Genomic DNA, 19,746 nt, shown 5'->3' with positions numbered 1-19,746 from the left:
ACACAATAAACAAAAAGCCAATATTCTCACTGACAAGAACCTCTCTCTGCTGCTTTTACACTTCAAATGAATATCATCAAATACGGAACAGCATCAATACATTTATACAAACGTATTTTTACTTTCTTTTTCATATTGACTTATTTTTGGTTAATTGCAATGCATCTGTTTTTATGATTTTTATGTGTCTTTATTTAGACATATTGTAATCCAACGGTCCTCTCTTTCACCCTGACAGCACACAGACCTGTGCCAGTACATGGACAGGCACCCAGGAGGACTGCATCCAGACAATGTGAAGGTAAGACTGCTGCTCATTATCATGACTATATTACTACAGTAAACCACACTGTCCTGAGCATCACTAATATGTCATAGAATCCTACAGTTTTTAGAGTGACACTGCTGAGGTGTGATGCCCACACACACGGTTAGATAGGAGCAGTGTCCTGTAGGATTTCTTAAATTACTTCAATGAACTACAACGTTGAGGAGTAACACACATTGTTAGAGTAGCAATGTTCTCCTGTGGCTCTGTGTAGAGGTGTGTTGAGGACGAGGAGAAGGTAGGGAGAGTGATGGAGTGAATGGGGCCATGGAGGATGGGAGGGATGGTGTGAAAGGGGGGTGTTGTGTGGAGGAGTCCTATGAGAAAGGGGGGGGGAGTTCAGGCATCGTGGGTTATGTAACACTTCATACCTAATATTGTCACTAAGGATTTCCATAAGTAATGTATTTATCCTGTTGATGACCGACCGCCTGCCTCATTGAAATGCATGTATTAATAATAGAGGATTATTCCCAGAGAGGGGTGTCAGGGGAAAAAACCTGCTTCCACCTCTTCATCTGTAAACATATGTCGCATCCAAAATGGCACCCTATTCCCCATATAGTGCACTACTTTTGATCAGAGCCCTATGGGCCCTAGTAAAAAAAAATGTGCACTATAAAGGGAATAGGTTGTAATTTGGGATGCAAAAGAGTTCCAGTTGTACGACAGGCCAGAACATGTGTTCTCACTATGTCACCATGTAACCTTTGTGAAAGAATTTTCTCTTTGAAGTCTCTGTCCAAACTGGACTAGAAGGTAGAGTTAGAGACAGACATAACGAAATAGACAGAGACAGAGACAGACATATGCATGTTACCCAAAGAGCCAGCAGCTAGCGTTAGCCACAATGCTCTCCATGGTGGGAGGACAGATGGAGCGGGAGAGAGGGAGGGAGAGAGGAACCAGAACCAGAACCAGTCTTTCCCTAGTGGGAGGACAGACAGAGTATTGGAGGAGCTCTAATGACCTGGCAGCTGAAAGGAAAACAACCTGACTGTGTGGAGGCAGAGGCTATGTCCCAAATGGCCTCCTATGCACTATGTGGTGCACTACTCTTGACCAGGGTCCCTAAGGGTGCAATTTGAGGCACAACCAGAGACACAGACACAGAGCAATCATTAGAATCAGCAATCAAAATCAAGATGGAGGCAGCATGGCATATTGAACTGTTTGCCAATGTGCCACTCTTCAGTGCTCTTGTGTGTCAAGAGCCGGAGACACTCCAGTATGTTAACTGTAAAATGGAGGGTATAATAGCTATATTTGTAACCAGCGAGGAGCAGAGTAGATAGACAGTAGATTAACAGAGAAAGTGGCTTGTCCTCCTGTGTGCGTGCGTGCATGAGTGCGTGCATGAGTGCGTGCGTGAGTGCGTGCGTGGATGTGTTTAACTATTATTGTGGGGACCAGAAGTCCCCACAAGAATACTAAACAAACAAAACATTTTGTTAGTCACCACATGGTCAAATGCTATTTCTAGGGGGTTTAGGGTTAGAATTACATTAAGGGATAGGGTTAGGAGCTAGGGTTAGTGCAGATAGCCCGGTTAGCCAATGTGCGGGAGCACTGGTTGGTCGGCCCAAGTAAGGTTGTATATGTACATGAATGTATAGTTAAAGTGACTATGCATATATGATAAACAGAGAGTAGCAGCAGCGTAAAAAGAGGGTTTGGGGGGGCACACAATGCAAATAGTCCGGGTAGCCATTTGATTACCTGTGCAGGAGTCTTATGGCTTGGGGGTAAAAACTGTTGAGAAGCCTTTTTGTCCTAGACTTGGCACTCCGGTACCGACTGTGTGTGTGTGTGTGTGTGTGTGTGTGTGTGTGTGTGTGTGTGTGTGTGTGTGTGTGTGTGTGTGTGTGTGTGTGTGTGTGTGTGTGTGTGTGTGTGTGTGTGTGTGTGTGTGTGTGTGTGTGTGTGAATTAGATGACAGATCGGGTTTCAAATTGTTTTTGTTCTTTGGTTGAGGTTATTTCAGAAGAAACAGCCTCTGACTGAAGATACATTGCTTCTAAGTGTGTGTGTGTGTGTGTGTGTGTGTGTGTGTGTGTGTGTGTGTGTGTGTGTGTGTGTGTGTGTGTGTGTGTGTGTGTGTGTGTGTGTGTGTGTGTGTGTGTGTGTGTGTGTGTGTGTGTGTGTTTGTCCCCCTGTTGAATTATCAGAGACATTAAAGCTATTAGAGTGTCTGCTGTCTGATACGGCTGGATAACATTAGCATTAACCTAGCAGAAAACACTTAGACCTTCACTAGCTAATGCAATTATCAGTCAGCCTGGCCAGCAGAGAGAAGGGTGCGTGTTTGTGTTGTCTGGAGTGTGTCTTGTTACAGAACTCCTTCTGAGAGCATAGTACAGAACATGTACCTTTACCCATACACTTAATTGATTATAGTGTTCTCCTTTAGTATTCTACCTATTATTTAATAGAACTGTCTGTTCTGTATGACATCACCCAAAGCTGCAACAACCTCCCAGTCAGTGAAGCTCTTGATGTGATTATATCCAGTCAGCTGAATGGGGTTCTCTTAATGAGAGCCAAATAGATTGATGTGAAACTGACACCCCTGACAGTAGGGCTGGGCAATATGGCCAAAATATCATATCAATGGTATGACGGTATTTGATGGTATTTCTTGTTTTTGAATAATAAAATCTATTAACTTGCTTTATGAGTAGTGTGACCCTAGAGTGGCAACACATAAATTATAAGTGATTTCAATGGGTCTTTCTCCATTCTGATTGTTTTATACTGTTCAATTCAACTTCAACCAAAAATTATTTGAGATAATTTCCACACTGCCACGTACGGTTGCACGATATGGGAAAACAACCTAGGCCTTATTTTTACCCAAATGTTGCAATTTTCAATTTGAGTTGCGATTTAGAGCAAAACACATGGGTGAACTGTTGGAATCATGGAAATAGAAAGATTATTCTAATTCTATAGTTAAAGTATAATACTGGGCACTTTGAATACAGTGTTGTTGGACTTGACAATGAATGAAAATGCCAGTGAGGGCCGATAATACACTCTCACATAGGTACGTGGTTGCAAAGTGCATCAGTGTCTTAACAGCGCAGTTTGCCAAGGCAAGTAACTCTGAGCACAGCCCTATCCAGAAATCTGGCAGTGGCTTCTGATTAAATTACATTTTCACAGAACCGCAATTTCGATGAGGCTCTTGTTCAGATTTTGGTAAGTGGACTGGAGGCAGGGCATGAAAGGGATAACGAATCCAGTTGTTTGTGTCATCCATTTCGGGAAAGTACCTGTGTAATCGTGCACCCAGCTCACTCAAGTGCTTCGCTATATCATATTTGACATTGTCCATAAGCTAGTATCCAAAACGTCTTTCAAGCTGTCAGGCATTCCCTTGGCAGCAAGATCCTCTCCGTGGATGCTGCGACCCAAGGGGCGTCGGGAGCAACTCCTTGCACGTGCATTACCACTCTACTATGTCTCCCTGTCATGGCTTTTGCGCCATCAGTATAGATACCAACACATCTTGACCACTATAGTCCATTTGATCTCACAAAGGTGACCAGTACTTTAAAAATATCCTCTCCTTTTGTCCTGGTTTCCAGTGGTTTGCAGAAGAGGATGTCTTCCTTAACCTCTCTGGGACAGTGGGACGCTTGCGTCCCACTTGGGGAGCACCCCCCACCCACCCCCCACTGATTAGCATCGCTAGCATAGCGTCACAATTAAATAGTAGCATCTAAATATCATTAAATCACAAGTCCAAGACACCAAATGAAAGATACAGATCTTGTGAATAAAGCCACCATTTCAGATTTTTAAAATGTTTTACAGGGAAGACAAAATATGTAAATCTATTAGCTAACCACGTTAGCAAAAGACACCATTTTTCTTTGTCCACCATTTTTTCTCTCCACCAGTAGCTATCACCAATTCGGCCAAATAAAGATATTGATAGCCACTAACCAAGAAAAAACCTCATCAGATGACAGTCTGATAACATATTTATTGTATAGGATAGGTTTTGTTAGAAAAATGTGCATATTTCAGGTATAAATCATAGTTTACAATTGCACCCACCATCACAACTCGACTAGAATAAATACACAGAGCAACGTGTATTACCTAATTACTAATCATAAAACATTTCTTAAAAATACACAGCTCACAGCAATGGAAAGACACAGATCTTGTGAATTCAGACAATATTTCAGATGTTCTAAGTGTTTTACAGCGAAAACACAATAAATCGTTATATTAGCATACCACATGTGCAAACGTTACCAGAGCATTGATTCAAGCCAAAGAGAGCGATAACGTAATCATCGCCAAAATATATTAATTTTTTCACTAACCTTCTCAGAATTCTTCCGATGACACTCCTGTAACATCATATTACAACATACATATAGAGTTTGTTCGAAAATGTGCATATTTAGCCACAAAAAAACGTGGTTATACAATGACAATACTAGCAAAACTAGCCTGAAAATGTCGGGCGCCATATTTGACAGAGATCTTGTCTCATGATTAACTATTCATAAACTTGACTAAAAAAATATAAGTTGGACAGCTATCGAAAGACAAATTAGTTCTTAATGCAATCGCTGAATTACATTTCTAAAATTATCCTTACTGTGCAATACAGGGTTCGCCAAGCGAAGCTATACCAAAGAAAATGGCGGAATATGCGTTTAAAATTTTTCGACAGAACAATGATTTATCATCTTAAATATTTCTTACTATGAGGTGATCTTCCATCAGAATCTTGGGCAATGTATCCTTTCTTGGGTCTAATCTTCTTTGGTCGAAAGATGTCCTCTTGTCCGTCGAAATGCCCACTAACGTTCGACCGGTACTGGAAACGTGCCCGGCGCTTCAAAGTGCATCACCAAGAATTGCCTCAAAATCGCACTAAACGGATATAAATTGCTATAAAACGGTTTAAATTAACTACCTTATGATGTCTTTAACACCTATAACGAGTAAAAACATGACCGGCGATATATAAGTGGCTAAACCAAAGCTTGGAAAGAGAGCCAGTCCAACGTCCTTCGTGCGTCAGGCGCAGGGAGCAAAAGAACGGTACATCCGGTCTTTGGCGTTTTATACAGGCCCTGATTGCGCAATCGACTCCATTCAAATTGTCACCACTTACTGACATCTAGAGGAAGGCGTGGGCAGTGTTTGTATCCTCATAGGATTTACAGGGACTTTAAAACTGACCTGGGACCAGAGGCCAACATTTCTGAAATCTCACTCCCTATCAGGAAAAGTGCTGTAGAATGAGTTCTGTTCCACTCAGAGACATAATTCAAACGGCTATAGAAACTAGAGAGTGTTTTCTATCCAATAATAACAATAATATGCATATTGTACGAGCAAGAATTGAGTACTAGGCAGTTTAATCTGTAGAGCAAATTATGCTAATGCGAAACAGCACCCCCTATATCCCCAAGAAGTTAATTGACCCGCCATAAACGTAACGGACACATACCAGAAGCTCTGCCAGGCCCGCCACGTCTGTTGACTCATCCAGCTGTAGCGCATATAATTCACTGGCTTGTATGTGAAACAGTAATTGTTTCAAAACATCTCCTGCCATGTTACTGATGCGTCGTGAAACAGTGTTGTTTGATGAAGGCATTGTCTGTATAGGTTTTCCTCCAGTATTGTCCCAGCCATTTATCCGGCAGGTAGCCTAGTGGTTAGAGTATTGGGCCAGTAACCGAAAGGTTGGTAGATCGAATCCCGGAGCTGACAAGGTAATCATCTGTTGTTCTGCCCCTGAACAAGGCAGTTAACCCACTGTTCCTAGGCGGTCATTGTAAATAATAATTTGTTCTTACCTGACTTGCCTAGTTAAATAAAATAAAATATCTGTGGCAGCAGGAAGAATTAAGTCCTCCACAATAGTATGGGGCTTGCCTGTCCTAGCTCACCATATAAGACTCTCTTCTAGCCCTTTCCTATTAATGGAATCTGTTGCATTTATACATGTCTTACTACTCGAAAGTCGTCTTAATTCTCGCTCAAAAAACTCCTGTGGCTTAATTTTCAAATTGTCATGTTTAGTTTCTGTCTGCGCAAGAGTGAAGGTTTCGCGCAAGAGAGTAACATTTAATGTGATTGGATGTTAATTATTTGACTAGGCTACCTGTATTTGACATTGTGTTGTTATTTCGCTGAACACTATATGGTTTATTTCGATTTTTGGCAGAGAAACGAGGCTACTCAGCCGAGAAAAAAAACGCACCCAAATGTGTAACCCCGTTGGAAAATCTAAATGTACTGTTTGAAAATGTCTAGAATTTTTTTGGGATAAAAAAAAAAGAAAAGTGAATCACAGTTTTATTTGCCGTACCCCCGTTTAGGAATACCTGATTTAGAAGATACTGTTGCACAAACAACATTCTGATTTGGTTCTACACCATATACTGGTATTATCAGGCTGTATAGCTAATTATGTTTGGTAAATACGGTATACCACCCAGCCTTACCTGGCAGGCATTGGTTGACTGTCAAAATCCTATTTAATCAGCATGTAGTACAAGAGGAGCTACCCTCATTGCATTATTCCTCAATGTCAAGTGTAGTATCAATGTCAGGTGGAATATTGATAAATGAGGTTAGTATAATGTAATGGTAACATCACAAAGGCGCATGTCTAAAAATGTTCAACAAACTCAACAAAGCACTACTCCTGAGTTCCCTACTCCCTCCCCTCCTCCTCTTTCCCCTCTACTCATCTCCTCTTCTCCTCTCCTCCCCCCTCTCTATGCCCTAATCATGTGTGCAGATAATGCAGTAATGACATGCCACATTAAGACAGACAGTACTACCCAGATGCTTTCTGGGATAAACTACTACGGGGAACAGGGCGGTAGGGGAACAGTAGCTGGCAGATGGGAGCGTCAGTGTCTTCTCAGCTCATTTAACATACTATCCTACCTCTCCTTCACTCACTGCGGGGCTAAACTCATTCCCCCTGTATATAGTAAAGTGCTGCTTTCAGAGGTTCTCTCAATGACTCCCAAGGTTTCCATTCAATTAAAATACTTCATTAATTATCCCCTCAGGTGCAATGAAGATTTAGAGGTTTGTGTTTCGAGGGGTTGGCTTTGTCTATGATGTTGAGTTCAGCATGACTGTGTGTGATTGGACTCTCATTCACTATTGATAGGGTTTGAATAAGTAATGTGAACACAACATACATCCGTTGGAATAACACATATTTTGGGGATTTGTCTTTGCCCCAAAACAGTCAGTATGCATTGGAATTAACCAATGATAAAACAGGCTTACAAAAGAGACAAAATAAAATAAAAGAATTAGCAACTGGCAACATGATAATATATTCAATCAAGTTTATTTTATATAGCCCTTCGTACATCAGCTAATATCTCGAAGTGCTGTACAGAAACCCAGCCTAAAACCCCAAACAGCAAGCAATGCAGGTGTAGAAGCACGGTGGCTAGGAAAAACTCCCTAGAAAGGCCAAAACCTAGGAAGAAACCTAGAGAGGAACCAGGCTATGAGGGGTGGCCAGTCCTCTTCTGGCTGTGCCGGGTGGAGATTATAACAGAACTATGCCAAGATGTTCAAAATGTTCATAAGTGACAAGCATGGTCAAATAATAATCATGAATAATTTTCAGTTGGCTTTTCATAGCCGATCATTAAGAGTTGAAAACAGCAGGTCTGGGACAGGTGGCGGTTCCATAACCGCAGGCAGAACAGTTGAAACTGGAATAGCAGCAAGGCCAGGCGGACTGGGGACAGCAAGGAGTCATCATGCCCGGTAGTCCTGACGTATGGTCCTAGGGCTCAGGTCCTCCGAGAGAGAGAAAGAAAGAGAGAAGGAGAAAATTAGAGAGAGCCAAGATTTTCAAAATGTTCATAAATGACAAGCATGGTCAAATAATAATCAGGAATAAATGTCAGTTGGCTTTTCATAGCCGATCATTAAGAGTTGAAAACAGCAGGTCTGGGACAGGTAGGGGTTCCGTAACCGCAGGCAGAACAGTTGAAACTGGAATAGCAGCAAGGCCAGGCGGACTGGGGACAGCAAGGAGTCATCATGCCCGGTAGTCCTGACGTATGGTCCTAGGGCTCAGGTCCTCCGAGAGAGAGAAAGAAAGAGAGAAGGAGAGAATTAGAGAGAGCCAAGATTTTAAAAATGTTCATAAATGACAAGCATGGTCAAATAATAATCAGGAATAAAAGTCAGTTGGCTTTTCATAGCCGATCATTAAGAGTTGAAAGCAGCAGGTCTGGGACAGGTAGGGGTTCCATAACCGCAGGCAGAGCAGTTGAAACTGGAACAGCAGCAAGGCCAGGTGGACTGGGGACAGCAAGGAGTCATCATGCCCGGTTTGCCGTGACGTATGGTCCTAGGGCTCAGGTTCTCAGAGAGAGAGAAAGAAAGAGAGAACGAGAGAATTAGAGAGAGCATACTTAAATTCACACAGGACACTGGATAAGACAGGAGAAGTACTCCAGGTATAACCAACTGACCCTAGCCCCCCGACACATAAACTACTGCAGCATAAATACTGGAGGCTGAGACAGGAGCGGTCAGGAGACACTGTGGCCCCATCCGAAGATACCCCCGGACAGGGCCAAACAGGAAGGATATAACCCCACCCACTTTGCCAAAGCACAGCCCCCGCACCACTAGAGGGATATCTTCAACCACCAACTTACAATCCTGAGACAAGGCCGAGTATAGCCCACAAAGATCTCCACCACAGCACAAACCAAGGGGGGGCGCCAACCCAGACAGGAAGATCACGTCAGTAACTCAACCCACTCAAGTGACGCACCCCTCCTAGGGACGGCATGAAAGAGCACCAGTAAGCCAGTGACTCAGCCCCTGTAATAGGGTTAGAGGCAGAAAATCCCAGTGGAGAGAGGGGAACCGGCCAGGCAGAGACAGCAAGGGCGGTTCGTTGCTCCAGAGCCTATTCACAAATGTTTCCCCTTTGTTCTGTGTTTTTGTGTGCACATATTCCATATGAATAACAAATGTGTATAACCCATTATATGCTGTTAGTATAATGCATGGTCTCATCCTGTAGTAAATTAATGGGAATATCAGACAATAGAGCCAGCCTGAAGTCTGGCAGATTACAGAGAATATCTGGACTCAGATGATGAAATCCACTGTTTTACTGGCCACACTTATACTCTAAACTTTATTGCTAATATCTTTTCATTAAATCAAACAGCGTTAACTTTTCCATTTGAACACTGGTGTAAAAGTTAAAGAAGAGGTATATAAAACAGACATAACATTCAACAGAAAAATGAAAAGGCTATAACAGTTACAAGTTGAGGTGCTGTGTACAGTGTGTAGCCCACACCAGTGGTGTAAAGTACTTAAGTAAAAGTACTTTCAAGTACTACTTAAGTCGTTTTTTTGGTGTATCTGTACTTTACTTTACTATTTATATATTTTTTTGACAACTTTTACTTTTACTCCACTACATCCCTAAATAAAATAATGTACTTTTTACTCCATACATTTTCCCTGACACCCAAAAGTACTAGTTACATTGTGAATGCTTAGCAGGACAGGAAAATTGTCAAATTTGCACATTTATCAAGAGAACATCACTGGTCATCCCTACTGCCTATGTCTGGGTGTTGGAGTATGCCCCTGGCTATCCGTAAATTAAAAAAAAACAGAAAATTGTGCCGTCTGGTTTGCTAAATATAAGGAATATGAAATGATTTATACTTGTACTTTTGCTTTTGATACTTAGGTATATTTAAAACCATATACTTTTACTCAAGTAATATTTTACTAGGTGACTTTCACTTTTATTTGAGTCATTTTCTATTAAGGTATCTTTACTTTTACTCAAGTATGACAATTAGGTACTTTTTCCACCACTGGCACACACACGCACGCACACACGCACACACACACACACACACACACACACACACACACACACACACACACACACACACACACACACACACACACACACACACACACACACACACACACACACACACACACACACACACACACAGGCCAGGGTTGGCAGACAATTCAGGGAGTAAACTTAACCCCTTACACTTGTGGAAATTGGGCCCAAATTTAAATGTTTCCAACAGAATAACTATAAATAAGCATATGCATGACCATGGTAGCAATTGAAAGAAAACATTTTGGAGAATATGAAGAAATGTGAGGTCACGTCAGTTCACCTGACACAAGACTGAATCCAAACATTACACTGTTGATTTTATGTGCATTTTACGTTTACTGTAATTTTTCACAGCAATTGTCAATAACGAAATCTGAAAATACTCTGGATACATGCAGTAACATAATATGCATAATCATTGACATTTTGGAGTAGGTGCAAGATAAGAAAAAATGATTACAAGGGTTTGAGTGAGAGGTCGAACTGGTGTCTCCAAGTGGCCACACACCTCTCCAAACTGTGCACGGAAAGAGCCAATTATAAGGTGCTTATTTGATCTCTCTTACTTTGCCATTGAGGAACTGAAGCAACCACATGTGTAGTTTTTTGTTTGGAACACAGCCTTGCATCCCCACCATCACACAATTACTGTTGTTGTTTACACAATCCAGAAACATTCCGTTATAAATCACAATCTGGGTCAGGTGGGTATCATTTTATTGATAGACATCAAAGACATCAAAACTATGACATAACACACATGGAATCATGTAGTAACCAAAAAAGTGTTAAACAAATCTAGATATATTTTAAATTTGAGATTCTTCAAAGTAGCCTCCCTTTGCCTTGATGACAGCTTTGCACACTCTTGGCATTCTCTCAACCAGCTTCATGAGGTAGTCACCTGGAATGCATTTCAATTAACTGGGGTTCCTTCTTAAAAGTTAATTTGTGGAATTTCTTTCCTTAATGCATTTGAGCCAATCAGTTGTGTTGTGACCAAGTCCATATTATGGCAAGAACAGCTCAAATAAGCAAAGAAAACGACAGTCAATCATTACTTTAAGACATGAAGGTCAGTCAGTCCGGAAAATGTCAAGATCTTTGAAAGTTTCCTCAAGTGCAATTGCAAAAACCATCAAGTGCTATGATGAAACTGGCTCTCATGAGGACCGCCATAGGAAAGGAAGACCCAGAGTTACCTCTGCTGCAGCGGATAAGTTCATTAGAGTTACTATGCTCAGAAATTGCAGCCCAAATAAATGCTTCACAGAGTTCAAATAACAGACACATCGCAACATCAACTGTTCAGAGGAGACTGCATGAATCAGGATGAATTCATGGTCAAATTACTGCAAAGAAACCACAACTAAAGGACACCAATAATATGAAGAGACTTGCTTGGGCCAAGAAGCACGAGCAATGGACATTAGACCGGTGGAAATCTGTCCTTTGGTCTGATGAGTCCAAATTGGAGATTTTTGGTTCCAACCGCCGTGTCTTTGTGAGATGCAGAGTAGGTGAACAGGTTATCTCCGCATGTGTGGTTCCCACTGGGAAGCATGGAGGAGGAGGTGTGATGGTGTGGAGGTGCTTTGCTGGTGACACTGTCTGTGATTTATTTAAATTAACTCTTAACCAGCATGGCTACCACAGCATTCTGCAGCGATACAACATCCCATCTAGTTTGCGCTTAGTGAGACCATCATTTGTTTTTCAACTGGACAATGACCCAACACACCTCCAGGCTGTGTAAGGGCTATTTGACCTTGAATGAGAGTGATGGGGTGCTGCATCAGATGACCTGGCCTCCACAATCATCCGACCTCAACCCAATTGAGATGGTTTGGGATGAGTTGGACCGCAGAGTGAAGGAAAAGCAGCCAACAGGTGCTCAGCATATATGGGAACTCCTTCAAACATTCCAGGTGAAGCTGGTTGAGAGAATGCCAAAAATGTGCAAAGCTGTCATCAAGGCAAAAGGTGGCTACTTTTAAGAATCTAAAATCTAAAATATATTTTAATTTGTTGAACAATTTGTTGGTTACTATATGATTCTACATGTGTTATTCCATAGTTTTATTGTCTTTACTATTATTCTACGATTTAGAAAATAGTAAAAATTAAGAAAAACCCTTGTGCCTAAACTTTTGACTGGTACTATACTGTATGTTGATACTGTACATGACATGAGTTTTCAAATATGGAAATGTGAAGAGCACATTTGGACTCACGGGTGTGTGGTTTGCTTGTATGACGTCAAAGCGATATTTATTTTAATCATCAATGTCTCATCTTTCAGAACACATCCACTCCTCTTGATTTACAGCATTTCCCTCACTCAGACAACAACAAATATGTAAAAGTAGCCCAATTAGCAGGAGGGATGGGGGCATCTTCTTGTCACGCGCAGTGCTCAAGTCAAAGCCCATACAGTCAAAGCCCATACAGCGCTGTAAAGCGGAGAGCCTGAGCTCTGACGTCATGTATAGCATGTTACTGTACAGACACTGCATTCCAATTTAAGCACTTATCAATGACAAAATCTGTCATTTTCAACCCACGTACAGGATAACGCTTACACGCACGGACACGCACGCACACGCACACACACACACACACACACACACACACATTCACATACTCACACTGCAATTAGTACACAGCACAACTAATGATTCATTATGTTCCTGACACCCCGGCCCACTATACCCTCATAAGAAGAGGGTTGTCGCTTTCTATCTGTTCATGATTAGTGTGTAAAATCCCTCTCCTAATTCCTCTCACAATTTCATAATTATGTATCATCCGTCCGTTGTGCGGTGGAAGTCCCTAGAGGGGAGTGGAGGTGGGGTGACACTATTGATATTCTAGGGAGCGGGCGGCTGGCTGCTATTGACTTTCCAGCAAGGCAGCTTAAACTCTCTACCCCCTCACCTCCCCTCCCTCCTCTGTTTCATCCTACTCTCAACCTGACTTTCTTTCTTTTCATTCCTCTGCCCTTCTAGACCACTCCCTCTCTCTGTCTGGTTCCCTCTGTCTCTGTCTCACCACCTCTCTCTCTCTCTCTCTCTCTCTCTCTCTCTCTCTCTCTCTCTCTCTCTCTCTCTCTCTCTCTCTCTCTCTCTCTCTCTCTCTCTCTCTCTCTCTCTCTCTCTCTCTCTCTCTCTCTCTCTCTCTCTCTCTCTCTCTCTCTCTCTCTCTCTCTCTCTCTCTCTCTCTCTCTCTCTCTCTCTCTCTCTCTCTCAATAACTCTAGTGATGCATTTAGCATTTTAAGCCAGATGGGGAGACCAGTCATCTAGCAGATGTCATGTCTGTCACGTGGCCAAATGTCCTGCTAGTATAGTGACCGTGTTGGGCTAGTGAGTGTGACTACAGTCTAGGGCTACACATGGAATAGAGATACGTTATGAATTTGAAAAGCATGCAAAAGCACTCTACTCAGCCCAGCCCTCAGCTAAACTCCAATCAAACATCATTTGAAGTTCATGTGAAATTGCGGACATTTAATCAAAAACTGTTTGTCAGTAAGCTGTTATTGTTGCCAAGCCTATCTTTGCCCTTGTACTTTACTTTCTACCATATAATATGCTAATTTGACAGAATTCTCAGTTTTCCTGTCGTCGACAATAAGAGTTATTTTTAAGCAGCGTTTTGATGTTTCGTTTGCAGAGAGAGGGGAGTGAATAAATGAGTAACCTTTTGATTGCCTAGCCCACTTAATGAGGCAGGGCCTTTTGACGAGTGTGTTTTGATATACATGAGTAAACACACATTTCTCATGCTAATTTCCAGCGTTGTGTGTTGTTTCGCGTATCGCCCGCCTGCCGAGTTGAGGAATGCTAAACTGTTGACCTGGTGACTCCAGATGCCAGACAGGACTGATCCCTGATTGGACTCCACGGTTTTCACTCTGCCTAATTGGCCGAGACCCTGCTAGTGCTGCTGGGAAGAGAGAAATTGCAATGAAAGACTGGAATGTTGGAATGGAGGATCAGCAATTGCACAGATTCAGAATTCATTATTGGTTGATTGATGCAAAGTGAACAAAAACCACAGGATCTGAAAGAGCCATAGACATTGATGTTGTTTTCAGGTGCTGTGTCAGAGAAAAAATAGTAAATATGAGGACATTTATTCACAGTTTATTTTGTGTTGATTCTTATTTTCTCACCTATTTCCCATTGTTAGCATTTGAATGTAACTGAAAACCACTTTGTGGGTGGTTGAAGTCAGAATATGATATTTTTATGACATATTCATAAATAGAACAGACGTTTTTTTTAAATGTATTTAATTTATATTGTTTATTTATTGATCTCCTCTCAAGCCTTCGAATGACCAGTCACTATTTGTTATTGATGTGTGAGATCAGATGGTCATTGTGAGGGCATTTATTTTTTCACTGGTCAATAGTCCAAGCTGAGAAAAAGATGGGATGGGAGTTCTGGGTTGATTGGCTAGTATTGACGTTGGGGAGTGGAGTGAGGGTGTGTGCGAGTGTGTGCGTGCAAGCGTTATAGAGTTAATTGTGTGGTATAAATTAGTTGTGGGAGTTAATATACCAGGGCTGGTGTTGTGTTGAGGCTGAATGAAGACATTAACACCTCCTACTGATGGATAGCTGTTATGACTCGTCTATGGGCAGGAAAGCCTTTCTCTGTTACGTATGAGTCCAAACAATGCTATGAATCAGCCAGAGACATGGAGAATAAGAGAGATGGAGATAATAGATGGACAAATAGCAGGATGTAAAATAAAAACATCACAACAAAATATTGCTATTGAGACAACATAGTGGATGACTTGGAAATCCATTGGAGACACATGATATACATTGTTTGAATGATTAATGATTAGCCTACTCTAATTTAATTTCTCATGAATCTAATGAACTTATGATTCATGAATTGAATGATTGAATCATTCATAGATTTTACGCCTAATGATGAATGATCAACGGTGAATCTCCTCTCCGTCTATCAGTTGTTCCTGTACCAGTTGCTGAGAGGTCTGTCCTACATCCACCAGAGGTATATCCTGCACCGTGACCTCAAGCCTCAGAACCTGCTCATCTCTGACACTGGAGAACTCAAACTGGCCGACTTCGGTAGGTGGCTTTGCTTTGTCTGACTAGCACTCTTTTGTATTTCTGTGCTTCTCTCTGTCTCTTTCTGTTTCTGTCTCTGTCTCTCTTTCGCTTTCTCTCTCTCGCTCTCTCTCTTCTCGCTCTCTCTCTTCTCGCTCTCTTCTCTCTCTCACACTCTCTCTTTGTCTCTTCTCTTTCTTTCTTTCTTTCTCTCTCTCTGTTTTGCTTGCTCTCTCGCTCTCTCTGTCTCTCGTGTGTGTGTGTGTGTGTGTGTGTGTGTGTGTGTGTGTGTGTGTGTGTGTGTGTGTGTGTGTGTGTGTGTGTGTGTGTGTGTGTGCGTGCGTGCGTGCGTGCGTGCGTGCGTGCGTGCGTGCGTGCGTGCGTGCGTGCGTGCGTGCGTGCGTGCGTGCGTGCGTGCGTGCGTGCGTGCGTGCGTGCGTGCGTGCGTGCGTGTGTGTTAGACCTCTCCTGAAGCGGTAGCACCATATGGCCAGTCTCCTTTCATGGTGCCCAGCTCTGTAAATACTACCCACACGGTTTGACTGGTTTCCAGAGGGGATCGGCTCAGACTGGCACCACAGACCAGACAAAGACTGCCTCACAGGAAATCATCCCTCTATCTCTAAATCCCTCCATTCACCCCTCCATCCATCCCTCTAGCCACCCAGGCAGGGGAGACACCTTCATCAATAATGTAAACCCCCCCTCATTATAGAGTAGACATATTACTGGAAGGCAATTAGAAAATAATGGACAACATGCTAAATGAGAAAGAATGGAAATCCCATGGAAATACTGCTGTGGATTCACACACACATAGACACGGTCAGCCCTAGCCAAGGGGATCTCAGTGACATATATGTTCTGAAAGGAGAGGACGAGGGTATTGGGGAATAGGAAGGGGGATAGAAGGGAGAGGAGAGAAGGTAGTGGGAAATGGGGATAAGGGGGAGGAATGAGGGGCTTGGAGAGAATCAAGGGGAGGGGAGAGAGGGGGAGAGGGGGGAGAAAAGGCTGACTTACTGTCAGCCTCAGTGGCATGGGTTCTGTGTCCCTGCTGGTTGATTTACTTCTGGACCTGATCCAGAATCATCCTCAGCTCTTTGTGTTTCTCTGTCCTAATGAGTAGCACAAACAAAGGCAAACAAGTGAGGGTTATGAAAAGCTTAGATGGTTAGACTGAAGGATAGAACAAACTGAAGTAGTGTGTTTGTGTGTGTGTTTTTACGATGGTGCCAAGGTGACGGTAATCACCTATCTCACATAAACACACACACACAGTGCGAATGAGAGAGACAGAATCTGGTCTATGACAGCTGCTGTTGTCATAATGGCGATGGAGTCTTGGAGCATATGGCTATATTTTTGCCTCTCCACACACACACACACACACACACACACACACACACACACACACACACACACACACACACACACACACACACACACACACACACAGACACACACACACACACACACACACACACACACACACACACACACACACACACACACACACACACACACACACACACACACACACACACACACACTGTACTTCCATACACACACCCTCACTGGGGGTTACTAGGACACTAATTCTCACAAGGGTCACAGACACACACACCTGCTCGGCTTGAACTGTCGCAAGTGTGTGTTACGGTTCAGTGTGTGTATTGGTTTATAGCAATAGACATTTGCGTTTTCATGCTTGACTATCATCGAAGAAGAGAGTCGTGACTAAGACATTGTTTCTTTGTGTGAGACTGAATTGCAAATGTGTGTGTGTGTGTTCATCTGTATGTGTGTGCTCCCGTACATAAGTGTGTGTGTGTGTGTGTGTGTGTCTACAATCTCTCAAAGGGGTGTCTCTCGTGTGGCGTGGATCATTCCCAGTCATTCAGATGTGGATATCTCAGTGTGTGTACTATGAGAGTCCTCCCTTCTCTCTCCTCAGAGCGGTGTCTTTCCTCTCTAATCCTGCTCCAGTCAATGGGCCCGCGGCCAACTCCATCTCTGCTAATTGTATCCATTGTATGGCAGCAGAAAGGGAAAGTCGAGCTCTCCTGTCTCTCTCTCTGATTGTCTTTGTTCTCTGCCCTGCTGTGTGTAGGAGCCTCACAAAGACCATTTCCTCCACGATCACACTTTATTATGTCTGGCTGTATGGGGGCCTCACCTTGAAACAGACGCAGGCTACTGTGGGAGGTATTATAAGACTATCAACATGTTCTGTGCTGAGCTTGTAGTGAAGCAGAACAAACAAATGTCCCCTAGGTACCCTGAAAACAATGCTGCAAATTACAATCATCTTGCAAATACATATCCAAATACATATACAGCCATTGGTTTAACAATCAACCAATAGATACAGTACATTGCAGTGATGATGTTACTTGTTCTATACTGTATCCAGAAAAATGTTAGCTTTGAAGACACTGTATAATCTCCCTCCCTCGTCTGGTAGTGTGTGTGTGTGTGTGTGTGTGTGTGTGTGTGTGTGTGTGTGTGTGTGTGTGTGTGTGTGTGTGTGTGTGTGTGTGTGTGTGTGTGTGTGTGTGTGTGTGTGTGTGTGTGTGTGTGTGTGTGTGTGTGTGTGCTGGAGGGCACTGTTTTGTTTCTTTCCTAGGGATTCGATTCGAGTCTTTCGGAGCGTTGGGATTGGTGTGTGTGCGCGAGTGTGTGTTGTAGTGATATAGCTCACAGCTGGTGAGGATAATGATCTGTGGAGAGTGCAGCAATGTGACAATGGAGATGCATGAATCTGGTTGGAATGTCAAAGGAATCCGCATGGAGCCGCATGGAGCACCAGGACTTTCCTGTGTGCTGTTAGCTACACCCAGACACACAGCCCCTACAGGGAGTGGAGTGTGTGTGTGTGTGTGTGTGTGTGTGTCTGTCTGTCTGTACAGTCATGGCCAAAAGTTTTGAGAATGACACAAATATGAATTTTCACAAAGTCTGCTGCCTCAGTTTGTATGATGGCAATTTGCATATACCCCAGAATGTTATGAAGAGTGATCAGATGAATTGCCATTAATTGCAAAGTCCCTCTTTGCCATGCAAATGAACTGAATCCCCAAAAAACATTTCCACTGCATTTCAGCCCTGCCACAACAGGACCAGCTGACATCATGTCAGTGATTCTCTCGTTAACACAGGTGTGAGTGTTGACGAGGACAAGGCTGGAGATCACTCTGTCATGCTGATTGAGTTCGAATAACAAGACTGGAATCTTCAAAAGGAGGGTGGTGCATTGGAATCATTGTTCTATCTCCTTCAACCATGGTTACCTGCAAGGAAACACATGCCGTCAACATTTCTTTGCACAAAAAGGATACAAGGATATTGCTGCCAGTAAGATTGCACCTGAATCAACCATTTATCGGATCATCAAGAACTTCAAGGAGAGCGGTTCAATTGTTGTGAAGAAGGCTTCAGGGCGCCCAAGAAAGTCCAGCAAGTGCCAGGACCGTCTCCTAAAGTTGATTCAGCTGCGGGATCGGGTCACCATCAGTACAGAGCATCTGCACGCACAGTGAGGCGAAGACTTTTGGAGGATGGCCTGGTGTCAAGAAGGGCAGCAAAGAAGCCACTTCTCTCCAGGAAAAACATCAGGGACAGACTGATATTCTGCAAAAAGTACAGGGATTGGACTGCTAAGGACTGGGGTAAATTCATTTTCTCTGATGAATCCCCTTTCCGATTGTTTGGGGCATCTGGAAAAAAGCTTGTCCGGAGAAGACAAGGTGAGCGCTACCATCAGTCCTGTGTCATGCCAACAGTAAAGCATCCTGAGACCATTCATGTGTGGGGTTGCTTCTCAGTCAAGGGAGTGGGCTCACTCACAATTTTGCCTAAGAACACAGCCATGAATAAAGAATGGTGCCATGAATAAAGAATGGTACCAACACATCCTCCGAGAGCAACTTCTCCCAACCATCCAGGAACAGTTTGGTGACGAACAATGCCTTTTCCAGCATGATGGAGCACCTTTCTATAAGGCAAAAGTGATAACTAAGTGGCTCGAAGAACAAAACATCGATATTTTGGGTCCATGGCCAGGAAACTCCCCAGACCTTAATCACATTGAGAACTTGTGGTCAATCCTCAAGAGGCGGGTGGACAAACAAAAACCTACAAATTCTTACAAACTCCAAGCATTGATTATGCAAGAATGGGCTGCCATCAGTCAGGATGTGGCCCAGAAGTTAATTGACAGCATACCAGGGCGGATTGCAGAGGTCTTGAAAAAGAAGGGTCAACTCTAAAAATGTTGACTCTGCATCAACTTCATGTAATTGTCAATAAAAGTCTTTGACACTTATGAAATGCTTGTAATTATACTTCAGTATTCCATAATAACATCTGACAAAAATATCTAAAGACACTGAAGCAGCAA

General features: G+C 42.9%; 1 protein-coding gene across 1 annotated transcript in view; it reads left to right on the top strand.

Annotated features, from left to right (window-relative positions):
* Positions 1 to 19,746, top strand: part of cdk14 (cyclin-dependent kinase 14) — a 214,839-nt gene that overhangs the window by 74,849 nt on the left and 120,244 nt on the right. Inside the window, exons 7-8 of the mRNA XM_038993233.1 lie at positions 239 to 301; positions 15,242 to 15,365. Coding sequence (XP_038849161.1) covers positions 239 to 301; positions 15,242 to 15,365 — 187 coding nt within the window. The remainder of the gene's footprint in view (positions 1 to 238; positions 302 to 15,241; positions 15,366 to 19,746) is intronic.

The sequence above is a fragment of the Salvelinus namaycush genome, chromosome 5 (genome assembly GCF_016432855.1).
Source record: "Salvelinus namaycush isolate Seneca chromosome 5, SaNama_1.0, whole genome shotgun sequence".
Lineage (NCBI taxonomy): Eukaryota > Metazoa > Chordata > Actinopteri > Salmoniformes > Salmonidae > Salvelinus > Salvelinus namaycush.
The sequence above is the reverse complement of the archived record's forward strand: the minus strand, read 5'-3'. Positions and strand labels throughout refer to the sequence as shown.